Here is a 24,861-nt window from a genome sequence, read left to right as displayed (position 1 = left end):
AGTGATGCCAATTACACGTAGTTATACACATAATGTACATTTATTCTTTGCAGTCCAACAAGCGGAAAGTAAAAGGTTTTCTTTTAAAAGTGTTCTTATCTGGGCTCTGATTTAATGTTTGGGAAATTACTCAGAATGCAATTTTCTAGATTCTGGTTCTATTATAAAAAAAAATGTTATCTTTTAAAAAACGTTTTTTTTCTAAAACTGCAAAGTGCTAAAAACTAAATAACGAATCATCAAAGCAGGAAAAGTCATAGCCCTCCAAAATGTAGTTGGTGAACAGAACATCCGGCGGAGTGGACGGGGACTTGGAAAACCCGAATCAATTGGAAAAACCGCCAAATGAGCATGACTGGTGTGCGGTGCGCACTGGGATTCGTTGTTGTGGAACCCAAGTCGCGGTCGGCGTCGCGAATTAAGCGCTGGGCCATCGGGCCTGATAAGTCCGCGTCCGCAGTTCCCATTCAGACGCCGGCCCGTCCGGAATAAGTACGTGTGTGTTCTCTTCATCTTTGGGCAGTCGTATATACGTCTGCGTGCTCGTCTCCGTCCGGTTCTTCTTCTTCGCCAGTTGGACGAGTGCAGGAGGAGTAACTGTTGTTTGCGTGTTGCGTGTTCTCGAGAGCGGCGGACAAACCGATTATTTAATTTAGCCAGCCGCATTCCGCTTCTCGCGAGCCTCCGCGTGTGAACGAATCCGTAAATCGCCAACATATCTGTGTAGATCCGCAGATGTTATACAATATGCCGAACTAGCCAACTGACCCGTAGCAAAGGTCAAGCCGATACGCGCTAATCACACTTCCGATCCAAGTGCAAACTCCCCCAGCCGCCGCTCCGCCGCTACCGCTGTTATCACTTGCTCCCACCCACTTGGGGTGGTACAGCAAAAACATATTAGAATAGTTGAAAAATTGAAATTACAAAATGGGTTGCATGCGCTACTTGTCGGAGGCTCATTTGAGGGGCTTCGAGCGTTACAAGGTGAGTTCTTTTGAAAAGGGGAGCACGGCACCCACCCGGTGGGTGGTGAAAATCAATGTCCCAATCGGGAAGCCCCCATCCACAGTTCGGTCAATTGTTATTAAGTTCTAAACAAATCCCACGAAATGGAATCAACTACATTATCGATTTAACCCAGTTTCCTCGCGACTTTCGATTTTACCCCAGAAAACTTTAGTGGCATCCGTATCAAGTCTACTGCCCTCAATTCCTAACTGATCCTCAATCGGTTATCGGTTTTGAAAAACTTATGCTCAGGTTTAGTTGGTTAAATGTCCCACTTTTACTTTTTAACGACTTACTGAAATCTGTAAGGTGCAGGGCATATTTGTTTTGGCTCCAATATAGAATTTCGAATTTTTTTTCGAAAGATTTTAAAAAAGATCTCTTTCGTTACATGACTGAAACAAGTTAAGCTTAGTTACCCTAATTGGTATTAATTAAATTTGTGGTTTAGTCAATAGTTATCATGTTCAAGATTTTTTGGTTCCATGATACTTTAACAATATTATTCTTATCAACTTGAAAATCTTTTCCCAACGTGTAACAAGCTGCTATTATCGGATTACGATTTTTCCTAGTTCCGGTTGCTTCGCCAGGCAGATTAGGCAACATTTCGTTTGATACCGACCAACTGAGCCCGTTTACTATGTGTCGAAATTTTGTACTATCAAAATTTTATAGTATATAGTTTTACTAGTGTAGGTCATCAATTAAATGATAACCATACTAAACAAATGTTTCGCAAACGTTCATTAAAAGAAGGCATTGAACTGTCACGGAACCATGTGCTGGAGCTTTGGAAATATTTATACATGTAGAAGTACATATGTAGATAGATAGTGCCGATTCGGTGGATGGGGATGAGTTGGTTGCTATCAATAGTGGAATTTGTACTTGTAAAGATTACAACATGCAAAGACAATAAGATGAAAAAGCTTCATAAACGGTGCAAAGTAGGAGCTCAAAAGTAAAATAGTACACAAATCTAGACAATAAAAGGCTTAATTTAAGGGAAAGGAAGTAAATGCTACACTCAATTGTCTCGACTATCAAATATCTTTTAAAATAACCAACTTGAAAATAAGCGGACACATAACTATGCATGGTAATTCTCAACTCTCTAGATCTTAAGTTACTACGATATCAACGTTGTTATCAACATGGGTGGATCCACTTGGTAATCCATGTCCATATTTAGGTGCTCGTCATAACAATTACATGATTTGCTCTAGGTGTAACATACATTGAACGAATACAACATACCCTTTTACTCTATAACAACATGTACTGCGCAGCGGTATAAATCGATATCTTATCAAATCTTCCTTAAATAAAGTTGTACCCAGCCTGATAGGAAAAATTTGGTCAGGTTAAGAGTAATTTATTTTCCCTAGACAAAATATAAATTCAAAACTAATCATTCATTTTTAACTTGTAGATTAACTTTGAACTTGTAGATGTCCATGGCTGGCATATATGAGTGAAAAGAAAAATGTTTTTAATCAATATCTTATTATTTATTTCGTAGTACAGCAGTATAGACACGAGCTTCCTCAGCGTCTATGTGATGCACCCTTTTTGGAACTACTGTGTGAAGGTATTCTATAAAAGCTTCCAAGAATATATGTTTGTATTTAAAGTCACTTTATGTACTCTAGTTTGTTCCCAAATGGCTGGCGCCCAACGTTTTGACCTTCGTGGGCTTTCTCATGACTGTCGTCAACTTTATCCTGATAGCTTACTATGATTGGGGCTTCGAAGCAGCCAATTCAGAGGCGGGAAATACGGTGCCCGCCTGGGTTTGGACAGTGGCGGCCATAAATATACTCATTTACTACAACTTGGGTGAGTTGGGAGCAGAGAAATCCACTATGGTTATGCTACAATGTGATTTCATCATTAGATGGCATGGATGGCAAGCAGGCTCGAAGAACTGGAACGAGTGGACCTCTGGGAGAGCTATTCGATCATGGATTGGACTCCTATTCAGCTGCCCTGATACCCATTTACCTATTCTCCCTATTCGGCACACACGACTTGCCACCGATTCGTATGTTCTTTGTGATCTGGAACGTATTCCTCAACTTCTATTTAACTCACGTGGAGAAGTACAACACGGGTGTTATGTTCTTGCCCTGGGGTTACGACTTTACTATGTGGGTATGTAAATCAATTAAACATTAAATTCCTTTATTTCGGATTTAATATTTTAATTTTTTCAGGGAGTTAGTGGCATGCTGTTTGTGGCAACCGTCTTTGGTCCTGAGATGTATCGCTTTAGCATATATGGTTTCACTGTGGCGAATATGTTTGAGTTCGTTCTCATTGGTTCCGGCATGGTCAGCAGTCATCCGATTATAGCTAGAAATATCTACCTGTGAGTTTCTATACCTACCTTTAGGTTTGCCCTGTCTATTTAACTTTGGTTTGGTTTTAGTTCCTATAAAAACAAGACTGGAAAAATGCGACCCATGTGGGAAATGCTGCGTCCATTTTTCGCCTTCGTTTGGCTTTTTGTGATCACTGTAGTCTGGTCGTTCTTTTCGCGAAACGATGTGATCAACAAGGAACCACGCATTTTATGGATACTCTATGGCACGATATTTTCAAATATTGCAGTAAGTACTAAAGTGACTATCGCAATGGGATCGAAAGTAATAAATATTTCAAATTGCGATCTTTAGTGCCGATTGATAGTGGCCCAAATGTCGGACACGCGTTGCGATTCCTTCAATGTGCTCATGTGGCCACTGGCCGCCACAGTGGGTGTCTGCTGTTTTCCCTACTACCAGCAGGTCTTTGACACAGATCTGACGTCGGACACCGAACGATGGATACTCTATGGTCTAACCATTTTCTCAACTTTAGCTCACTGGCACTACGGCTACGGCGTGGTAAGATATCCTTTCATTAAATATTTCTACATTTTGGGATTCTAAAATGTTAACTACTTTTAGGTTTCTGAGATGTGCGACCACTTTCACATTCGCTGCTTCAAAGTAAGAAAATCTAGCAGCCAATCGGGTTCAGATATAACTCAACCACTTCTGCAGAACAATAACAAAATCAAACCGTTGAAAAGCCATTGAAACTAAATCGCTCACTAACAAAAATCACATCAAAAACCGGGGACAACCAAAATCAACCATCTTGTGATATATAGTATATATACATATATATATAAATGGGTTCCAAACATTTAGCCCTCGCCTAATGTCTAGGTTCTAAGTGGTCCATACTCAAATCAAAAACACTAAACCGATACTCGCCATACGCGGTTTCTAATGTGGTAAAGTCCATACGAAGATATTATGTTATCCAAATCCTAATCATAGACTAAGAACTTATTATGTAGTACGATAAACCTAGGCTAAATGCATGAAAGAGTTATCGTCGGAGACGTTTTTAACCAGCATGTTGATATACATATACATAGCAGCGCTAACTGCATGATCCGATAAGTATTATGTGCCTGAAGACAGCTACTGAATGAAGTTGTAAACCTATGATAATGCAAAGGCTATGTTCACTGTACCGCCCATCGTATTGTAATTTTCTGTAGATCACGAAACAGACTGTCGCCGCTGAGGAAGAGCTGCAGGAAGTTGTTGAAGACGCCAAACCTACGGAAAACGTCGAAGAAGTCTAGCTATGGCCGCTTCTTTTGCAATTGTGTTGTGTTTAAACTTTAAATCGTTGCCTAGTTCAGTTAAGACAAATTGAAAGTGTGTTTAGGTTTAAGCTCGAAATTGAAACGAAAATATAATTGTTAGTGCTGAAGAAAGTTAAATAAATTAATACTTGATCGTTCTCAGATCGCATTTGCTAGGTAATTTCAATTGAATCTATCTTATTCAGGTCTAGCAACTTTGAACTTTGAAAATAATTCTGTTTTTATCACATCGATTTTATATCTAACTTTTCCCAGACAGCAAAGCATGTGCTTCTTTAATATTAGCTTAATTTTTATTTAGAGTGCCAACGCATTGAATATATGAAAATAATTTAGAGAAATTTCATTATCTTACATTATAAACATAGCGCGCGTCTTGGAGATTTCCCGATCTCCTAGTTCAGCAACAGCTGGGCAACAATGCTGTTGTCATCCGCCGGATTGGCAGAATGGAGACCAGATCCGCTCTCGAGGAACTCGCGCAGTTCGTTCTCCAGATCTCCACCGCCATGCTGTTCATCAGACTCGTCGATCTCCATGGCCACAGGTTGCAACTGTGGCAGGGCCACCGGCTGTTGGAGCAGCTCAGGCAGCTGGACGCGCGGAGAAACGGGTCGAGGTGGTGGCAAGCCAGCTAAACAGATTAAAGTTATTCATAAATAAGCATATAAGCATGCATATGGACTTACCAAAGGACATGCCCATGGCTTTTCGCAAGGCATAGGGATCGGCGATGGCGGAAGGCGGCAACTTCTTAGCCAAATCGCTGATCTGCTGCGTCAATTGCTGGGCAGTTTGGGTCTCCTCCTGACCGGCGGGCTGCACCAGACCCAGATGATTCGGCAAAGGCTGTGACAAACGATCGTGCTGCGCCACTCGCAGCTTCTCGATTAGCGTCAAGTTTTGACTAAGATGCTCGTGCATGCGACGATTGAGCTCGTAGCTCTTCATTTCAGCCTCCATGCCGTCTAAGAAGCTCACATCGATGCCAAGTTCACCAAGAGATTGCAATCCCTTAAAGTCCACAAGTGTGTTTTTGTATTTTTCATATTCTTGCTCAATTTGGGCGGTGGTTTCCTGCTGGTTGGAAGTTTCCTCCTCCTGTTCAAAACACTTTTCAATCTCACGTTGCTCGTATGAATGTAGCTGCATGTTGTATAGTTCATCTAGGGATTTGCTGTGCTCTCCGTTGGTAAGGATATCCAGCAAACCATTTGCAATTGTGGTCCCGTAACTAGAGTCTTTGGTGAACTGTAAGATGCTCTCCGCATATTCCGCACTGGAGGCATCTCCATACGTACGCAAAACCAATTGCGTTTCTTCGGCACTCAGCGTGGAAAAGCGGGAATCAAAGGTGGGCGCAAAGCTGGCAAAGGCTCCGTAGTTTAAGGATTTCACTGGCCGCACGGCATTCCTTTTGTCAATCTGTCGCGTCTGTAGCTGTGCGCTTCCCTTTTGCAGTTTGCCAACTAGATCACCAATTGTTACTACCCTTTCAGGACCCTCGTTTTCCTCTTTGATCACCAGATTCAGGGTGGTGCTGCCATCCTTCGTTTGACGCAGGAAACCCATCTTGTGGGCATTTTTCTTGGCATTCACTCTTTGTTTGGCCTGTTGGGCAGCATTTTGCACTTGCGCCAGGATCTCTTCGCCCGTTAAATCGTCTACATAAGGCTCGAAATGTGTTTTGGGTGCATTCTCCAAACGAAGAGTTCGCTTGCGCTCCTCCTCCTCCAGCTGAGCAGGAGTGCGTGGCTCCTCCGCTCCCGTTGAAGCTCCTTCATCCGCCGAATCGTTATTTTCCCTCGACAAATCGTTCGAACTTAACTCAAAACCAAGTTCTCTGGCTGTAAGCTCCCTCATATAAGCAGACAGTGGTTTCAGGCTTCTCATTAAGTTCTCAGGTTGCAGATGTTTCATTCCAACTTGAAGTAGACGCTTAGCTGCCTTGTTATAAACCGTATCTACGTGGTTGTACTTGATGGCATTTTCGCACATCAGCTTAAAGTCATCAGTGAACTCGGTCAAAGCGGTATACTCGTGATCATCAATCTTCTGTCGCATAGTGGAGAAGTCCATGGGTCTGCTGATTATTGAAGAGTAACCGGGCGCCATGTCATCGGTCACCGGCCACGCGAAGAACTGGTGGGGATCCCGCTTCTCCAGGAAGCGCAACAGGTGCTCCAGAAGTTTGTTTAACGGCGATTTCTGCTGCTTTAGCTTGAGCACACAGCTTCGGGGCTCCCTACCCGACTCACTGGAACTACTGGGCGTCTTTGGCGCCTCGAGAGCCTTCGGTGTAAGGGCATTAAGGGAGTTGGCTCCTCCTGGCGTCGACGGTGAAGGTATTAAAAGCTAAAATGCATTGAATGTAGTAATGAACTTTGCCATTTAGTAATGTAACTTACGTCGGGCAGTGGCTTGGTGGGACTGCTGCCTATCAAGCCCAGGGAGGAAGATTGCAACGACGACGAGTTGGGCGAAGAGCCCATCAGAATATCATCCAGCTTGCGTGGAGCTATTGGCTTTGTTACGGGGCAGTTTGATGGCGAGTTATCCGTGGTGATGCCGGCGAAGAACAAAATATTCTCTGGCAGCGGTTGTGACTGATCATCGTCCATAAAGCTAAATCCATCTTGGCTAGAATCGGGATCGGCGGCCGGTGGAGCGACCGACGATGGAGCGAATCCACTGCAAGCGGCATCGTCAGCGCCGGCCATCATATCATCGTCCGATCCAGCGTCCCGATGTCGATCTCTGCTCCTGTGGCGCTTCTCCTTGTGGTGTTTGTGCTTCTTCTCGCGATCCTTCTTCTTCTTTTTTTTCTTCGACTTCTTGTGGCGCTCGCGGTGGCCCTGGTGATCTTGAAGTTCCTCGGGGACTGGCGACATCATGGCCTCGGCTGCTGTAGGCGGTCCTCCGTCTACCATTGGTGAATTGGCACTGTACTCCGGCGTGGCATTCGAGCCCACCTTAAGGATAAGCTTTAGACCTCGTTGCAGCTGAGCCGGGTCCTGGTGCTGACTGTATTCTATAATATAAAGGAGAAATCCAGGTTATAATAGGTGTATATAAAATGAGCGGTGCTGAATAGCATTATTACTGCCCGTACACACGTAGATTATTTCTAATCATACATTTTGTAGTAATTGTGGCATATAATATGTATTGTTTACTCATTTTTTTTAAGTGTATGCATGCTCAAAAACAAGCGGCAAAATGTGTGAGCGAGATGGACTATGGCAGCAGGGGCTCACGTAGACACAGCACTTTCATTTCACTCACCTTCATATTTCTCGCGTCGCTCCGACTTGTTTTTCTTGTGCTTCTTGGAGGAGCCCATCTTAGGCTCCCAGTTGTCGAAAAATTAGGCAAATCGGTGAAAATTGTAAGCAAAATAATTAAAAACAAAAATTCGTTGGCGAAGAACAGACGCCATGAGCAGTGTGACCGTGACTTTTTTCCACAGAATTGTAAAACGTCAAGCCGGTTGCTTTTCAACACTAAAAGCAATCGATAACATATCGATTCATACGATTTTGAATTTAAAATATAAAATTGTTAATTGTTTTTGCCAATTTAAATTTATTTTATAATGTCAAGGTTTTAAACAGTAACAGATTTTATCAGTAAATTTTTCTATGTACTTAAGTTTGTAAAGTAGAAGAATACTTTACTAAAAGGAACAGTTATGGTAGTTTTTTGCCGAAGTTTAAATATTTTTTTTTTCATTTTTTACTTTGCATTTTACCGAACTTTTTGTTTGAGAATAGGGGCCTTGTTGGTCAGCGCACTTTGGCGGTTCATCGGAATGGCAACGGTCCGGGCCTTTCGTTTGCCACCCGAGCGGCGTTTGGTGGTGGTCACCATGTTTTGCGTGGGCTTCTGCATAGCGGTCGACTTTCTGAGACTCGCCTTGTTGGCGGCACTGAATAGGGTGCGCGTCGAGTTGAGGCTCTGCAGCGAGGTGTCCAGCTTGTTGCGAATCCTGTCCAGATCGGCACGCATTCGCTGGATATCAATCGCTATGGTGCGTCGATCGCTTTGCAGCTTCTTGTGCTGCTGCAACATGGTCTCCAGCACTTTCTTCTGTTGGATGACTTCACGGATGCGGCTGTGCTGCTCAAAGCCCCGCGATCTCTTCTGCTTCTGGCTGATGGAGGCCTTGATCGTCGCCAATGATTTGGTGGCGATACCATGGGCACTGTCCGCCTTCGAAGAGTTACCGCCGCCCTTGATGCGACCCACCGACCTGCGTTTCGGTTGCTTGGATACCAGTTTCGATGGCAGTGGTGGTGCAACTGCTGGCACTGAATTCGGAGTCACAGATGTGGGCAGCGGCACCGTTGGCCGTGGTCTTCGTGGTGCTCGAACCGCTAAGAAAATGATTAATATGTTTTTAAAGTTTCCGATTAGTTTTTAGCTCAAAAGCTTACACTTCATGGTCGAGTGAATATTGGCCACCATATTGTCGTAGGTCTTTCTGGTGTCGGGCAACAAGTAACGTCCTGGCAACTGACTCGATCTTAGCGAGGCCTTGATCCTGTCCCTCCTGGACAGCTGCGACAGCCTGGTCTTGGCGCTCTCCTCCTGTTCCCAGTCCCTTCGCAGCTGGGTGGTCAGGATGTGGTGCAAGGCCAGTCGATTGGTCATGGTCCCGCTGTTTGGGGCTAGATGGTTTTTTACTAATTTCGAATTTAGATTGCGAATTTTGACTGCCAAAGTGGTCGAAAATTGTGGAATTTATTTTATATTTTTTTTAGGAACGATGCCTCATTTTAGGATTTTATAAAATAGTTTTGATACAATTTGGATTTATTCAGCCAAGGCAAGTGTGATCTCAAAAAATGGTTTCGCAACCGATTTATTCATTTTTACACTTTTTTTGTATTAGTTTATAATTTTTTAAATAAGGAGAACGCAGAATATGATTCGTTTACTTAAATAATTTTAAATACATATATAACTTCGCCTCATGTAATTATGAATTGGCTAAATTGGTTTAGATTGAGCCTAGCTACATCAGAGATCGGTCTACAGGTGACTATTGATGTTCTTCCGTGCCAACTGGGCATAGATGGTGCCATGTGGCTTGTCCACTGGGATGAAAACTTCGTTGTTGTCGCCGGGTGCAATCTTCTGGAAGGGCTTCGTATCGAAGTTGAAGTAGTGCTTGTTCGGCATGGTCATCGAAATGACCGACACCTGCGGCAGGACATCCAGGACCTGTCTTTCACTCAGATACAGGGTGTGCTGGACGGATGGCGAGGACACGCCCACCTGTGGATCGCCAGCAAAGTTACGAATGATTATGTTTTTGACCGTCTGCCAGGCCCTCAGGAAGTCCAAGTTCTCGGTGTCGGAGTACTCCCAGGAGCAATCCACCACGGTGCTAAAGATGCGATCATACTGATCTGGCAGAGATCTGAACTCATCGTTCACGAAGTTCACGAACGAAGATTGGGTCGTCTTTAGCACCCGGAGACCCTTGATGCCCGTGATGACCGTTTGTTTGGGATCTAAAACAGTAAAGGAGGTGATAATTATAAACTTTTTAAATAATATTGCTTTGGTTTTGTTTGACTAACCTGTTCTCCTTATAACCACATCGCAGTAGTGAAGAGCGGTGGGCGTGAATATAAAAGCGTGATTGTGCAGTGATCTGTTGTCAATGGAGCTGAAGTCGCAGTTTCCTTGGACTCCGTTCTCGCACTTTCCATTAACGTTGGTCCTGGTCTCCTCCTGGCAAACTCGCTGCCAGGGATACGCCTCCACATGGACGTGCGCCTCCTCCACGTGCGAGTACTTGTTAATGAAGTGCCTGGCCAAGAGCAGGGCAAACTTCTCGGGACTCTCGATGCCATGCTTTTTGGCCAGCAAATAGACGGTGTTCTTCTGCGAATCGGTGGCCACGATGTCCGAGTTGTTGCCCTGGTAGTAATCCTTTTTGCTGTACAGTTTCAGGTGGGTGCCCACCTCGAATTCCTGGATGGTGTGCACGGGTCCCTTGCGGCTGACATGCAGCACCTTGACCGCATCCTTGCCGTATCCGTGATCGGTAATCTCGTACTGATACGGCTTACCATGGTCATCCATGCCGACGGAATTCTTTGGGGTCTGGTTAGCCGCAGCTGGCTGTCTGAGGGGCGTGGCAAACATTGTGACTGCAATCACTCTCACTTTGATACTGATGATGCCATCAATTTCCTTGCCCCCTTTTATATCAGAACACCTGGATAACAACACGAATCTTTGTGTAGTTAGGGATTTCGTTAGCGCATTTCGTAGAAAGCAAGTGGCTGGGAAATCGTATATCATCACTCTCACTTAGAGTATTAAAGGTCTAACTCAAATTACGACTAGTAGCGCAGATAATCGCGGCCTGGTGCCAAGTAAACATGACCAAGATTCAAGGCTATGTCTTCTATCTCCAAAACTTTGTATCTTGTTTACTTCACACTCTTCTAACCAAATCCTTATTTTTGCAATATTACGTAAGAGATACGTTGCAAATGCCGTTTTAACCATTAGCACATATTAGAAAATTTTATAATTATTTTTTTTATATTTGTAAAAGATGAAGTGTGTTCTAAAAAATTGGTAAATAATTTTTACTGATTTCCTTCCTGAATTATTTCCTATTTTTTAAGCTTCTGATAGAGTAAGTTTTCTCCTGCTAGTAAAGTTTTTATTTTCGTTCATGATAGGTATAATCAAGCACGAGTCTAATAAAATATGTGTGTTGAAAAGATAAATTTATTATTTCACAATATTGGAAAATTATATTTATTTCACCATAGAAAAAGATTTTAGTTTGCGTCTTCAATTTTTATTGACACCTTAGCTTATTAACTTTTAAGAGATCCTTTTTAATATCCTTGAAAATCGTCTTAAAATTCTGTGCATTTAACATTTTAATGGAGCTTTCTAAAAATACCTTAAAATGAACATGTTCAAGTTGAGTTTCTGGAATAATCTAGTGTGACAGACATACACGTTCAGATCGATTCGATTATTATTATTATTATAGGATCGGAAACGCTTTACCTTACCTTACCTTACATACTGTTCAGTAAGCCTATTATACCCTTTTAGCTAAGGGAATAAAAGACTCATCGTAAATCTGCTGGCATAGCAACTGCAGATCTGAAAGAGTGAAATTTGTAATAAATTGTAAGCTGTATTTGCAAGGAGTTTACCATTTCCTTGTAAGTCTTAACTTTTTATAAACCAATTCGAATAAACTACAAAACAATTAAATTATGTAGTGGGTCAGATGAGGTGTGAGTATATCAAATCATTTATTAACCAAGGTATACACTGTATAATAGTTTTTAAAATACTCATAAACAGTAAATGACAATACACATGGATCTACTATTATATATCACTTAAAAACAGTTAGTTTAGTCTCTATTTATTTACATACCACTTTAGCTTAGTGTTAAGTTAGTTTTATTATATGGAGATAGGAAATGTCAGATGTTCTCTGCTGACTTGTGTTTGTCAAATTGCTCAGCACCCAAATAATATACATTCTGCCCAAAATTACTATCTACAGAAGCTGTGGCTTAGTGCTAATCCAGTTTAATCCTATACAAACTCTGGGTGAAAATATTTCAAAAGATATTTGGGCGCGTTTTCAAGATATAAATTTGACATATATTTGTTTGACACGGTTTTAAGGAGCGTGCCTTGTATGCATAATGGTCTCCCACGATCCCAAATGGTTGTATATGTTTGTTGTCAAGTTATGTAAGTTCCCTTTATTGGCTTAAGATAAACTCTATGTTGGAATTGAAGTGTCATTGTTTGTTAAGCGAGAGCTTAACTCAGCAAAGATAATAATATTTATGTTTAAATATCTTTTGATTTCACGGTTAAGTAAATAGTATAATAATGTTTACTTTCCCATAAGTACGCGTCATTAAGTTATTTAGCTTAATTTATGCTTTATAGTATTCTACTGATATGATAAACTATATGATCTTGATGATTATGATATACTCATAAACGAGTAGAGAACCCCTGCCACATGAATCATCCGCAAAAGATGTACCGCCTGGAATTTAATCTAATGGATTGGTAGTTTTATGAAGCTTTTGGCACCTCGAAAACTTGTTGTCCGCCCGAAAGTTTTGCGTGCGGTTCAGTGAACTAAAGTGCGAGTTATGAATGAGAGTCTTAGACAAGTGAATGCTTTTGTTGTCGTGTCCACAAACAAAAGTGCAAATTGTTTTCCAGTGAAACCTGCGACGCACCCATGTAAAATATTATTTTTTTGGCAGGCAAACATCGATGCCGCGTGAACCGCAACGAGTTAGTTGCGTTTTTGAGCGCGTTACCAGCGGACGAACAACGACATGGAGCTGCCAATTGTCCTTCTCTTGGTACTGAGTGTCATCCCATTTGGAGCCCAGGGAGCTGTGCACGATGAGCTGCCCCAGTGCGGCTTACATGGCGTCTACAGGCAGCGACAGAGTCTCATCGAATCGCCCAACTATCCGGACAACTATCCGGTGAACACCTGCTGGGATTATGTGGTGCGATCTCCCTACCGCTGCCCCACCAAGTTTCACATACAGTTCCTGGACTTCAAGCTGGAGCTATCGGAGAACTGCAGTCGGGATTACTTGGCCATTGGCCTGAACAACGACGGCGACGACATGGAGGTCTTGTGCGGTCAGGTGCTGGGTATCAAGAAGTATCACACCCCCGATGGAGTCCTGCGTCTGCGCTTCCTTAGCGATGATTCGCCTTGGACGACCAACGGTGGCTTCCGCTTGCTCATCACGCGCTTGGCCTGCGAAAGGGAGGATTTGGTGGCCAGGGGTCTGGACGATGACGAGGAGGACGTAGATGGCGACACGGTGCAGGTGAGCGCCAAGTCGCCTCCGAAGAAGCTGCTCACCCAGCATCACCATCACCATCTGCCCCAGCAAACCCCTCAGCCGCAACTGGAGCCAGCTTTCAACTATACACAACCAAACCGGTTGGGGTTTAACTTGGGCTTGCAACCAGGTCTTGGTTATCCTGCTGGATTATACCCACCACCTGCGGGATTACCACCCCAGTACACACCGCCATGTGCTCCCCAGCAGCAGCAACAGCAGCAGCAACTGTTGCAACAGCAGCAGGAGCAGCAACGATTCCTGCAGCAACAGCAACTGCAACTGCAGATCCTGCAGCAACAGCGACTGCAACAGCAGGTCCTGCAGCAGCAGCAGCTGCAACAACAAGTGCAACTGCAACATCCACAGCAACTTCAACTTCCCCAGCAGCAGCAGCAACTGCAGCAAGAGTTGCCCCTGATTTCCGATCAATATCAGACCACATCCTTTCAGCCACATGCTGTTACTCTCAAGGATTACGATTCCCAGACCTTGCAGCAGTTTGGTGGTCAGTTGGATCTCTGCTGTGCCAGCAGCTTCAATCAGAATCACTTCTATCTATCCAGCCCCGGATTTCCAAGGACAGTCTTGAACTATCTGCTGCCCAATCAGCAAAGGGATTGCGTGTTTTACATCGAGAAGAGCTCTCCAAATGTCTGCCGTCTGCGGATCCAGTTCAAGTTCTTCGATTTCGGCCAGAATTCAGGAGGCGCAATTGGAGGCAGCTTTGGTGGCGGATTCGGAGGAGGAGTTTCCAGTGGATTGGGCGGCGGACTTAGTAGCGGCTTTGGAGGCCAACATAATTGCAATGGTGACTTTCTGGAGGTGGATGGTCAGCGCTATTGCGGCTGTCGTTCCGGCTATGTCCACAAATCGCATTGGGATCAGGGTCGCAAGGCGCTGCGCATGCGCATTGGACAATCGAGCAGCACCACGTCCAATGGCTTTCTGCTGGAGATATTCCAGGATCAGGACTCCGATGGCTGTCGTCAAGATGCCGGCCAAGGATTTGGATTGAGCTTGCAACCGCAGCAACCTCAAAGGGGATTGGGTTTGTGGCCGCAGGGGTTACAGCCTCAGTTGGGCTTGCAACCCCAGTTGGGCTTGCAACCTCAGTTGGGATTACCCCCGCAAACAGCACAAATGTGGCCCCTACAACCTGGTTATCCTGGCTATATCAGTGGATATCCCGTACCCTTTGCGGCCACTCCTTACCGAACGACGAGAAGGATATCCTATGCCCGGGGCATCGATGCTCAACAGCCTTCGAGAGTGGTGGAAACTAACTCCACTCGCAAGGAGTTCTACTACTTTGACGGCGACGAGGCCTTTGCCCGTTCTGCTCTGGACGATGAGGATGAGGATAAGGCTCACCTGGGCGTCTCAACTCAGCCACAGTCACCGTCCCAATCCCCAGTTAAGCCAGAGTCACCTGTGGTTACGAAGGCCTTCGAGCAAAGCAGTTGCTCCTTTGATTACATGGAGGTACTTAAACTTTCAGTCGACACCCTTTGGCTAACTAAACCCTTGTGCTTTTCGCCGCTAAGAAGTTGGTTCCCAAACATTTTTGGCTGAAGGTGTTTAACAAGATGGGTTACTAACTATAGCTACAAATTTTTTAATTATGTAAAAGATTTAAGAGCTAATAAAAATACTAGGGAATTCTAAGTGCTGTTTTATGTATTTTTGGTGAAGAATGTATTTAATATGGTATTTATCCATTTCATGACAATGATTCCAAATTTCCTCAGCATTAATCTGCGATCCTAACCCGCGGCATCCGTATTTCACCAATTTTGTTAACGTCATAGCGAATGTATAAAGTAAATATGATAAGGAATGCGTCTTTTCACTCCGCTTAGTCATCCACTGGAGGCTTACACGCTCGTTGGTCATTACTGCTCCAGCAGCCCCACCCTCATCCCTAACCACTCCATATCGCAATCCCCCCGCCGTTGTCATCCACAGATACAGATGCTTTCCAAATAGATAACCATGTCGCCACATTGTTGTCTCAGCAAACACTGAGCAATAGTTGGCCGAGAATCTCGGCACCATTCAATCTCAATGTCAGGGTGGCGCTTTCGCACTTCCGCAGGTGGGTTGGTTGGTTCCATTTACAATCGCAGTACTTATGTGGGATAAACAATGAGTCGGAGTTGTTGTGGAAGTGACAGACTATTGAAGATATGTCCAATTGGCTAGCACTAATTTCACCAAAGAAATAGCTTCATTCTCCAATTGTACATAAAAATTTCACAATGTGGTAGAAGAGTAGATTGGAGTTTAATTGATGTATTTTTAGATATATTTAGTTTACTCAGCTTGCTTAGTCCTTATATTTTAATAAATTATTATAAGATTCTGTTGACCATTTATTTTGCGAATAGTATCAATGATATAAGATGATATGCAAGGAAATGCTCAATCGAACCCTTAACGTCAATTGAAAACGCCTTATCACCATTTAATTGCATACGAATAATAGTATTTCATAAGTTTATTTGAAATATATATATATACCTCTCGACTTTACATTAAAGATAGATTCAGTTAGTATGGTAAGTAGTTAACACGTACACATTTATATTAATACACACATTTTCAATATTCTCGTATATACACACTGATGTAGCGTTGGGGACATTGGATCCATGTATCTCATTATAATACTAGTTTAATGGACCGAGAAGACGTTACGAGACTTTAGAGTGATATGGCAACGTTTTGGAATTGTTTGGATTAGCACACGCAACGACCACAATGAAATTAACAAACGGAACGAGCTACTATAACTTTGTTTATTTCGTTAGTATATACAACACATTGAGAGTTATAAAAGTTTTTTAATTGTCTACAATTGGAATTAGGGAAGGCTCACATGGGTCTCTAGCCCAGCGAGATAACGAAGTATTTTTAGTTCAGCTCGTTTAGCTCGTTTAGCCGGGTAGTTAAGTAGTAAGTAGTTAGTAAATTAGTTAGGCTAATTGTTAGTGCTTGTTGTTCTCCAGTTTGGCGCTCGACTTTGTCAGCAATGTACAATTGATGCTTGGTATACATATGTGTCTGTCAGTGTCGTGTCTGTATGTGTGGTCTAATGGCTTCCATCCCAGATCCGGTGCCTTAACCCAGGAACCTAATGTTGGTGAAGACCGCCTTGGCCGGACGCTTCCGGTTGCAGAAGTTAACCGTCTTGCTGTGATTGCCCTTGCGATTCTCGTGCAGATTGACCAGCAGCTTGAATATATCCTCCTTACTAGGTGTGCAGGCATAACGCAATTCCGGTTCATAGTTGCTGTTGATAGAATTCATGTAAGAACTGATAATGGTAATGGTTATGTAGTTAGCAAAATCGTTCACGCTTCGGCTATCAGTAATCAGTAATCAATAATCGATCTCTCAGTGGGCGGTGGGGAGTTCTGGGTGTCTGGTGTCTGGGCGCCTTTTCGGGCCTAAAGAGACTCTGATAAATGCATTACAGTAAGTTGTTCAAATTCAATGGACTACTACTGGTGGGTGGAGGGCGGTAAGGATGCTCCTGAAATTGCCATTCTTTGCATTATTTTCGAGGGTCATGCTTTTGATTTACGTCAATTCGTCGCAATTGAATTTATCACATTTTTACTTTAAATTAAATCTTTCCATTCCCAAGCAGACGTATTTAAATTGGCAATTTTAGGAGTTCCGTTTTTAAACTCTAAGAATATGGTACTTAATACTGCATAAAGACTACTGACAACATTTACTAACTACAAATGAAAAGTGGGTACGGGTAATTAGCAGTCAATGGAGCTGAGTACAGTGCTTGGTGGATTTTCGGATTGGTGTGAATAATGTTTAAATATAGAAAAGCAACCTACCCGCGATTCTTGTTGTGGCGCTTCCACGGATACCTTCGATAGTAGCGCGAACGCTTGGATTTGCTCTGGCCCAAAACCAAATCCTGAACGGCGTTCTCCAAGTCGGCGTAGTCCTCGGCTCCGCCGGAAGGAATCACGGCCTCCGGCTCCTCCTCCTCCACATAAACCAAGGGCAAGGTTTCCAATGAGGGATCCTGAGCGAAAAAATGCACATAGATCAATAAATTGTGTTAAAAATAAATCTATTACTTTATAAGATATAATAAAAATTAAAAATATAATCACTGAAGTACACATTATTTAAAAAGTTATTTTTAAGCTACTTTGAAGTTTATCATAATATTTGTTAAAATTTAATTTACTGTGTATTTTTTTAACATTTTCATCGAAATTTCGCCAGCCTGTCTTTGCACTCACCTCCAGCATTTTCATGAGCAAAGCGGATTTGTCCACCAGCTCCTGCTCGGCCCGCAAATCCTCCTCCATCTTCTTGAGCACCTCGAACTTGCTGGCCAGCTCGAGTTCGTTGTACACCGCATCGGCGTAGTCGGGGCCTTGAGGAACCACCGCCAATCCGAGCTCCTGGGCGCGGAGTAATTCTGCCGTGAAATGAGCAAGCCAAAGACCTTATTTGCGATTTGAATGTTTATTCAAGCTGCCGCTAATCCGACCACAACAACGCCATTGCCATTCCCATGCCCACTTCCACTTCCACTTCCACTCCCACCTAAATCCCCGACTCCTGCTCCTTGCCATCGCAAACTTCCGCCGCTTGATATTTGAAAGTTTGAATAGTTTGTTTGTCTGTCTGTCCTGGTTGGCTGGAACGTGTTTCCCCCGGCACTTCTGTCGTTTCAATGGACTGGCGGAAATTGACTGGCGGCAATGAGTTTATGGCCACAACATTCCTTTACCCCCCGGCGCCTTCTCGGCTTTTCGACCACGTCCGTCAGTCAAGTCAACAGGCACTACAACTCCTTGACTGCCTTTTGTCGCATTTGGCATCCAGTCTGCCCATCATCACTGTCCACTCGATGTCTTTTCAAAGAGCCGCAGACAGGCGACTCCCATGAACTTAAAGCATTTACAGCTGATGTGAAATAAACCTTTTTGAGAAATAAATTTAAATGTTTGTTTTATATGTATGTTTATAAGATCACCTGCAATGTCCAGAAATTCAAATGTTACCAACTCAACCCCAATCGATATTCGTTGAATTTCCAATCCATTTACCCATCTATCAAATCACTTGGAAAACAAGTTCGCTTATTGAAAATCGGATATGACATTTTATTGCGGGTTGGTGGAAGTTAGGTGCTAGCAACGCCAAACGCAAACGTCGAATCAAATTCGTCAACAAATTTGAAAATCTATCCCCGGCAGTTTGGTGGGCGTGTTAAGTGCTCGGCACAAACAAACACATGCTCCATATTGTGCGATGGCCAACAATGTCAGGCACTTGAAAAATTGTGCACTGACCGAAAATGTTCAGCGAGCGGTCACCATGGCCATTAGAGATGGTGGGCGGCGGTTACGGCTAAGTGCACGCAAATGGGTCACCCTAACACTTGGTCCACCCCTTTCGAATGGGTCGCCTAAAAGTCGGCAAGCAAAAATTTTGAACGTAATCATGTGCTCAGGTGAGGAGTAAATAAGAGGCCATAACTGCCATTAAATGTTATAAATTGCGACTAACAATAATTTAGAAAAATAGCAAAATGACAACAGATTAATTATTTCTTTTAATTTTCACCTTGTTTTTTCTAGTTCGTTTAGCTTTATGTATTAGTAATTTGGTTAATATAAATAAAGCCTATATATTTTTAATAGGGCGATGGAATAGCTTGGTTATAGGATTCACCTTGACCACGATTACGTCTTCGCATTCAAAAAGAACCCGATAACAATTTAATTGAAATGGTCTGGGGATTAGCTGATGCCCGGGAAGTCTACGATGGCAAGGAAAGCGGTAATATGGATGTTTATGACTCACCATCGCCGGGATCGTAAACAGCTCGCTCCTGGGCATCCAGGACGTCGCCGGGCAAAGCGGGTCCTTGGCGAACGGGTCCGCCCCCGACCGCTAGAATGGGCAAATGCAGACGTTGTGGTCCGGACGCCACGCCCTGGTGGTCACCCACTTTGGCACCGTCTGCTCCGCGTGCTCCTCCGCTGGCGGTGGACTGCGCAGTCAGGAAGCCGGCGACGTGACGCGTCCTGCTGCACAGGATCGTGGTAGCCAGGATGCAGAGCGCTAGGATGTCAGGCTTCATGTTCATACAGCCTCTGCGGATGAGCTCGGGATTAGTGCGCGGGTCGTTGGCGATGTGGACGTCTCTGGAAGGCAAAAAAGCGTAGATGTTTGTACAAGAGGGTAATTACCGTCACTACCACGGCCATGGGATGGATACCTACCCCCATCCGCCCCATTATGCCGTTCGTGTGGGCGTCTCTTTGTGCTCAAGCAAACAATACTCAGATAAACACGCAAGCAACCAAGAAACCCCCGCCAAAAGGAGGAGAACCGCGAGGGAAACTGGAGAAATGGGTGGTGGGTGCCAAACGTCAAAAGGGCCTCTTGGATAACTTGGCGGCTGATTCTGGGCTTTTGTTTTTGCGCTGCTGCTTAATCTTTCATCGCGCGAGGAACCGTGGGGCAAATGGGCACTCAAATTCTACTCTTTTACCACTAACTAAGGCTATTAATTATACATTTATATATATAACATACACAGCTTGGGTACTTTGAATGTTTATAAAGTAGAAACTCAACAATTCAACTAACAGAAAATTATTATAATAATATTAAAATCTGCCCCAATTCTTAATTTAAAAAGCTAACCCAAAAAAATTCTATTTACTTGTAGAATGAAAGCTTTTCCATCATTCTTGTAGATTTCAACGAAGGGCACAGGATTAAAATTGATAAGAATGCTATTATTTTTCGTATAGATTTCCACCACTGTGCCCTAGGTGTTCCTGTGCTTTTGTAAATATTTTTTATGTCAGGTACTGCATCGCGAGGTTCATACTGGGCCCTCTCTGTACGCTTTGTCGTTTCATTTAATTAAGGATGGGACGTCACCGACGTGGGCGAGTGGGCTTAACTCCTTCGCAGCGTATTTTCAGCCCATTAGCCGGGGACTCTGGATGTTGGGGTTTTGGGGAAACCCGCCAGCCTTATCGCTTTTTTTTGCGTTTAAAAAACATCCGCTTGACGAGCAATATAAATGAGATGCCTGGAACTTTTGGCACTTGCGGTCTCGCTGGTTGAGATGTCTAGGATCGGCTTAATTTGTCTGCCCAAGCAACTGAACATAATGTATGCCTAAGACAAATTTCGACAAAAAAGTGTGAAGATTTTCGCCAAGAAATCCCAAGTTTATTAATTAATTAAGGGTTTGGTTAATAAATAAAGCGCTGTTTGCTGCGAAAGTTTAAGCGTCCTTGCTTTTTTTAAGGAATTATGTTGTTTTACATAATTCTATGAATTTTAAGTTAATTATAATACAAATAAAATATTTAATAATATTGAATATACACCTAAACCTAATTAAATTATTTGCCAGAAAATCTTTTCTACCTCACAGATAAATAAATTGAAATTATCTCAATTTATATGGTTAGTTAACCACATAAATCAATCAAGCAAATCAACTCTGTCACGCCCTCTCAAAAAAACAGAGAAGGTTGCACTTGGTTCATTAAAATTGCTCGGAGAAAGATAAATTCTCTGTAGATGATTTTCTTTTCACTTTTCGTCACGTTTTATTAAATTCAATTGAAAATTTGCAACTTTGTCAAAATATTTGCGAAAATTTTCGTCTCGTAGATTTAAGTCTTTAAGTGCATTGCGATTTTGATGTTTTTTTTTTTGCTAATTTGGAAAATAAATTGCAATTTCTTCGGGCATTTCCTGCAAGAAAACTTTTTCAATTACTCCTCTTTTATTGGCACTTACTTAAGTGGACTTATTTTTGGGAAAGCCCAACTTATTCGAATTTGCTGCGGAGAGAACGAATTATAAGTAAACAAAGCAAACACGAATCGTTGTTAAAATGCCTTAATTAACTTGTTGACACAGTGTCAAAAAGTGGACAGAGCCCAAAAAAAAAAAGAAAGGAAAAAAAGCAAAAGATGGGACTTCACCCTGGTTGGCGATGTCCCCAAGGTAAAATGAAATTAATTTGGAGGCGAGGGAAGTTTCAGGAACCCATATATAATTGTGCGTTCATTTTTACCCGTCGCCTGTTTTCCTTTTCGCAATAACCACACGGCTAATTGCTAAATTGAGTTGAAGTGTAACTGAAACGGACCCGAACCCAGAGGAATTTTCATAGGCCTTATCTGCGCCACTATATTCGCCTACGTACCACCTGACATGTGTGGTGGAAAAACTGCTTAATTAGGGCTAAGGATGTGGAAAATACGGCTGGGAAATGGGTGTTGGTCAAGTGCATCTGACATTTTGTCGCCGAAGTACGGCCAATTAGACGCGGTCTACTTGCGTAACAATTCTGGGCAGGACATTACATAACTTTTCTACTTATTGAATCCGGCCATCTGGGATACTTGTCAAAATTTGCACACAAAAGGTTACACAAAGTGTTTGGGCCAAACCAAAAGACCAGAAGGCAATGATTTCTACAAAAATTCTAAAAAGGTGCTACCCATGAAATTTCGATTAAATAAGTATTGGTAAGTATTTTTTTAAGTTTTAAACCCCTACGAAATCGCTTACGAATTGTAATCTTCAATGTATAACTAAAAAGTATTGCTTCCGAAATGTAAGTTGATACCTCTAGATATACTTTTTAGTTGCTATGTCTAAAGAAGTAGCACAACCAATTTCTGTAAATACGTTCTCAGGAGAAAATCCAGTGGGATGCTGAATTTTTGTGACACGAAAACGGCTTTGGAATGCGTTTAATGCTTTCGATTGATTCCCTTTTTTTTTTTAAATTTCTATACGATTGTCAGAAATTTTTGCACGTGGAACTTAAGGGGTTTGAAACAGAAAACGAGGTCGGGGCCAACAAATATTGATGCTTATTTCTATTTGTTTCTGCTAGATTTTCATTGGTTTATTTACGCTTGACATTTGTGTTTGGCATTGGTGGGAATTCCTTGAGTTATTGACATTGATAAAGTATTTATGGATTGCTGTCCCGAGTAAACTTAAAACCAATTTCTCAAAAATTTTAAGCTCACCAGTTGCAAAGCAATCAATTTTTAAATTTAACTGTCTAGTTCAACTGTGATGCTCTATGTTTAAAGGGGGTGAACTTTAAAGTTTTAATCGAAAATAAATAATTATTAGTATAATAGAAAAAATTAAACATATGGATGGGATTTTCTTGCTAAAATCATTGGTGGAATAAAATAAGAAAATTTTACTTTTATTTTTAAAGAGAACTTACAAGGGTTTAGTTGCGGCTTTGTGGTAATTTTCAGTTTTAAGCCAATAGTTTCGAGTTAAAAATCTTCTGATACAATTAAAAAAAAGAAGCAAAACAAAATAATTTACTAATAATGAATTAAGGTAATGAATTAAGTTTTAGCTGGCATTTAATCGCTGCTTTTCTTTGCCTTAAAAATGTTTCTGTGTTATTAAGAACGAATGCACTTAACAGTTATAAATATAATAGTTCTTCTGTTCTTATCTGGCATGTTTAATATATGTCCACTAATTGTTATTTATTTTTTAGGCGCGTATTTCGAGTTTCATTGACGACACTGTAATTGATGACGAAAGCGACGGCATTACTAAGATTTCACGTCACGTTTTGTTATCCTTTTTATGAAATCGACTGGCTCAAATTAAACACAGACCACAAGATATTTTTGGGAAACTTCTTAAAGAGTTTGGCGTGACTGATATTCGAAACACACCGTTAACACTCACTTTAAAATATATTCCTGGAAACCGTTTGAATCAGAATCGGAATTCTGTCAACTGTTGCACCTACTACTTGTTGAACACTGCGTGGTTGACTCGCGGAGCCGCTTCCTTTTATAAGGCCGCATCCGAAGTTGAATCCGATTCGTCGCCATCGTCGGCCGATGACGAGTACGTCGATTTCAACGAGCCGATGTGAAGGCGCCAAAAATTGCGTAAAAGCTTCAAGCAAGCTTTCACTGGCCACTCCTCCTTGGAAAACGAAGCCACCGTCGTTTTTATCAATGAAATATTTTGGGGACATTTACAAAGTTTAGCGCCTGCTACGGCGATATTCGCGAATGAATAATGTCGCTGGCAATTATTCAGCAGGATCAAGATATGCGCCGCTAAGTAGGCAACAAGTCGCGAAAGGACGTCACGGGGCAAGGTGATAAATTATCCGCGGGGTGGGTTGGATAGAAGCCTTTGTTGACAGCTTTGTTTACGGAAACCTATTCTGCATAGTCCGGGTCACTCGTTTCTCGGAATCTCGCCATTCTGTGGGAGGTCTCAAAGTTCCTCAAAGGACCTGCCAGGCATGACGCTGCGGAAATCCCTGCAGGCCGGTAGTTTGGAAATGTATTTGTAAATTCCAGCGAATCGGCTAAATGTAATTGCATTGTCATATTCCAGTGCAAAATAGTATTGTCATATTGGTGTACTTATGAATTAGGCAACGATTATATTTATAGATCGATGATGATATAGCCTATCAGTCAGACTGATAAATACTGGAAAAATATAAAAAATCTATTTAATTGTGGTAAGCAAATAAAATTTAATTCGAAAGGGTTTGAAGTCTGTCATTTTTGACCGTCTATTAGCGTTCATTACAAAAAAATTAAATTTTTTATTTATAGCTAATGTTTATTTTTAAAACAACTAAATTTAAACGGCAATGGCCTCAGCCAATAGTCCATCCTTTCCTCGACTCCCAGTTGAACTGCAAATCCAAAGGAACACGGCAATCGCTGAGCAGGAATCGAGGGGTCTGGACAATCCAGTCGGATGTCAACAACCGTCGCAGCCCGCAGGCCTTGAAAAAGATGACACTTTAATGTGAAATTGCCGTGAGTAATGGAGGACAATCCAAACGATCCTTCGATGTTTTCGTTATTGTTTTGAGTGTGTGTATGTGTGTGTGACTGCGTGTTGTTTTGGCCTAAAAGGCGGGCCGGGAAAATAAGCATATATAGGGTTTTCTTGAAAATCGCCTGGGGCAACAGAAGATGACACTTACCCCGAGAAAACCAATAATAGCCCGCTGAAAAGTTTAAGTGCTCGGGGGCAGGGACAAGTGGCACTGGATGGAGGCTTCCTCATGTAGCGGCAAAAGTCATATTTTTGGCCAGGACCTGCTATTTATAGTCGGCTTTATTTATTTCGTTCGCTCTCCTCGACTTCTTCGTACTTTACGCTCCTTATGGCAAGCGGATTGTGCGACTTAAGTTGCATCAGCCCGAAGTCCACTCACCCAAATGGCCACCG

At 42.5% G+C, this 24,861-nt stretch overlaps 6 protein-coding genes across 9 annotated transcripts; 2 read left to right on the top strand and 4 right to left on the bottom strand.

Moving 5' to 3' along the window:
- The first annotated feature begins 452 nt into the window (after nt 1–452).
- Nucleotides 453–4,841, top strand: LOC117139369 (ethanolaminephosphotransferase 1). Of its 3 annotated transcripts, none has more exons than XR_004459362.1 (9): nt 453–987; nt 2,537–2,605; nt 2,667–2,853; nt 2,912–3,168; nt 3,231–3,385; nt 3,446–3,626; nt 3,693–3,902; nt 3,966–4,297; nt 4,571–4,659. XR_004459362.1 is itself a non-coding variant. In XM_033301633.1 (9 exons), exons 1-9 carry the CDS (start codon nt 931–933, stop codon nt 4,655–4,657), a joined length of 1,245 nt encoding a protein of 414 aa, XP_033157524.1. In that variant the 5' UTR covers nt 453–930; the 3' UTR covers nt 4,658–4,841. The 3 variants fall into 3 exon arrangements, 2 of the variants coding, with proteins under 2 accessions (XP_033157524.1, XP_033157512.1); XM_033301633.1 differs by having other exon boundaries at nt 3,966–4,007; nt 4,571–4,841; XM_033301621.1 differs by having other exon boundaries at nt 3,966–4,662.
- A 111-nt stretch (nt 4,842–4,952) lies between these two features.
- LOC117139358 (bromodomain-containing protein 7) lies at nt 4,953–8,148 on the bottom strand. The gene is made up of 4 exons (XM_033301613.1): nt 7,967–8,148; nt 7,090–7,712; nt 5,371–7,036; nt 4,953–5,315 (listed from the first exon to the last, which is right to left on the bottom strand). The coding sequence occupies exons 1-4, from the start codon at nt 8,022–8,024 to the stop codon at nt 5,077–5,079; spliced, it is 2,586 nt and encodes an 861-aa protein (XP_033157504.1). The 5' UTR covers nt 8,025–8,148; the 3' UTR covers nt 4,953–5,076.
- Nucleotides 8,149–8,258: 110 nt separating this feature from the next.
- On the bottom strand, nt 8,259–9,475 carry LOC117150748. Its single transcript, XM_033317782.1, has 2 exons — nt 9,118–9,475; nt 8,259–9,057 (listed from the first exon to the last, which is right to left on the bottom strand). Exons 1-2 carry the CDS (start codon nt 9,332–9,334, stop codon nt 8,429–8,431), a joined length of 846 nt encoding a protein of 281 aa, XP_033173673.1. The 5' UTR covers nt 9,335–9,475; the 3' UTR covers nt 8,259–8,428.
- Nucleotides 9,476–9,615: 140 nt separating this feature from the next.
- On the bottom strand, nt 9,616–10,855 carry LOC117150747 (uricase). The gene is made up of 2 exons (XM_033317780.1): nt 10,270–10,855; nt 9,616–10,200 (listed from the first exon to the last, which is right to left on the bottom strand). The coding sequence occupies exons 1-2, from the start codon at nt 10,838–10,840 to the stop codon at nt 9,716–9,718; spliced, it is 1,056 nt and encodes a 351-aa protein (XP_033173671.1). The 5' UTR covers nt 10,841–10,855; the 3' UTR covers nt 9,616–9,715.
- Nucleotides 10,856–13,021: 2,166 nt separating this feature from the next.
- Nucleotides 13,022–15,275, top strand: LOC117141305. Its single transcript, XM_033304693.1, has one exon. It carries the CDS (start codon nt 13,045–13,047, stop codon nt 15,145–15,147), a length of 2,103 nt encoding a protein of 700 aa, XP_033160584.1. The 5' UTR covers nt 13,022–13,044; the 3' UTR covers nt 15,148–15,275.
- Nucleotides 15,276–16,103: 828 nt separating this feature from the next.
- Nucleotides 16,104–23,409, bottom strand: LOC117141918. Of its 2 annotated transcripts, none has more exons than XM_033305647.1 (5): nt 23,338–23,409; nt 19,426–19,769; nt 17,850–18,031; nt 17,433–17,626; nt 16,104–16,891 (listed from the first exon to the last, which is right to left on the bottom strand). In XM_033305647.1, the coding sequence occupies exons 2-5, from the start codon at nt 19,709–19,711 to the stop codon at nt 16,696–16,698; spliced, it is 858 nt and encodes a 285-aa protein (XP_033161538.1). In that variant the 5' UTR covers nt 19,712–19,769; nt 23,338–23,409; the 3' UTR covers nt 16,104–16,695. The 2 variants fall into 2 exon arrangements, with proteins under 2 accessions (XP_033161538.1, XP_033161543.1); XM_033305652.1 differs by having other exon boundaries at nt 16,104–16,867.
- Nucleotides 23,410–24,861: the final 1,452 nt, after the last annotated feature.

This window comes from Drosophila mauritiana, chromosome 2L, assembly GCF_004382145.1.
Source record: "Drosophila mauritiana strain mau12 chromosome 2L, ASM438214v1, whole genome shotgun sequence".
NCBI lineage: Eukaryota > Metazoa > Arthropoda > Insecta > Diptera > Drosophilidae > Drosophila > Drosophila mauritiana.
The sequence above is the reverse complement of the archived record's forward strand: the minus strand, read 5'-3'. Positions and strand labels throughout refer to the sequence as shown.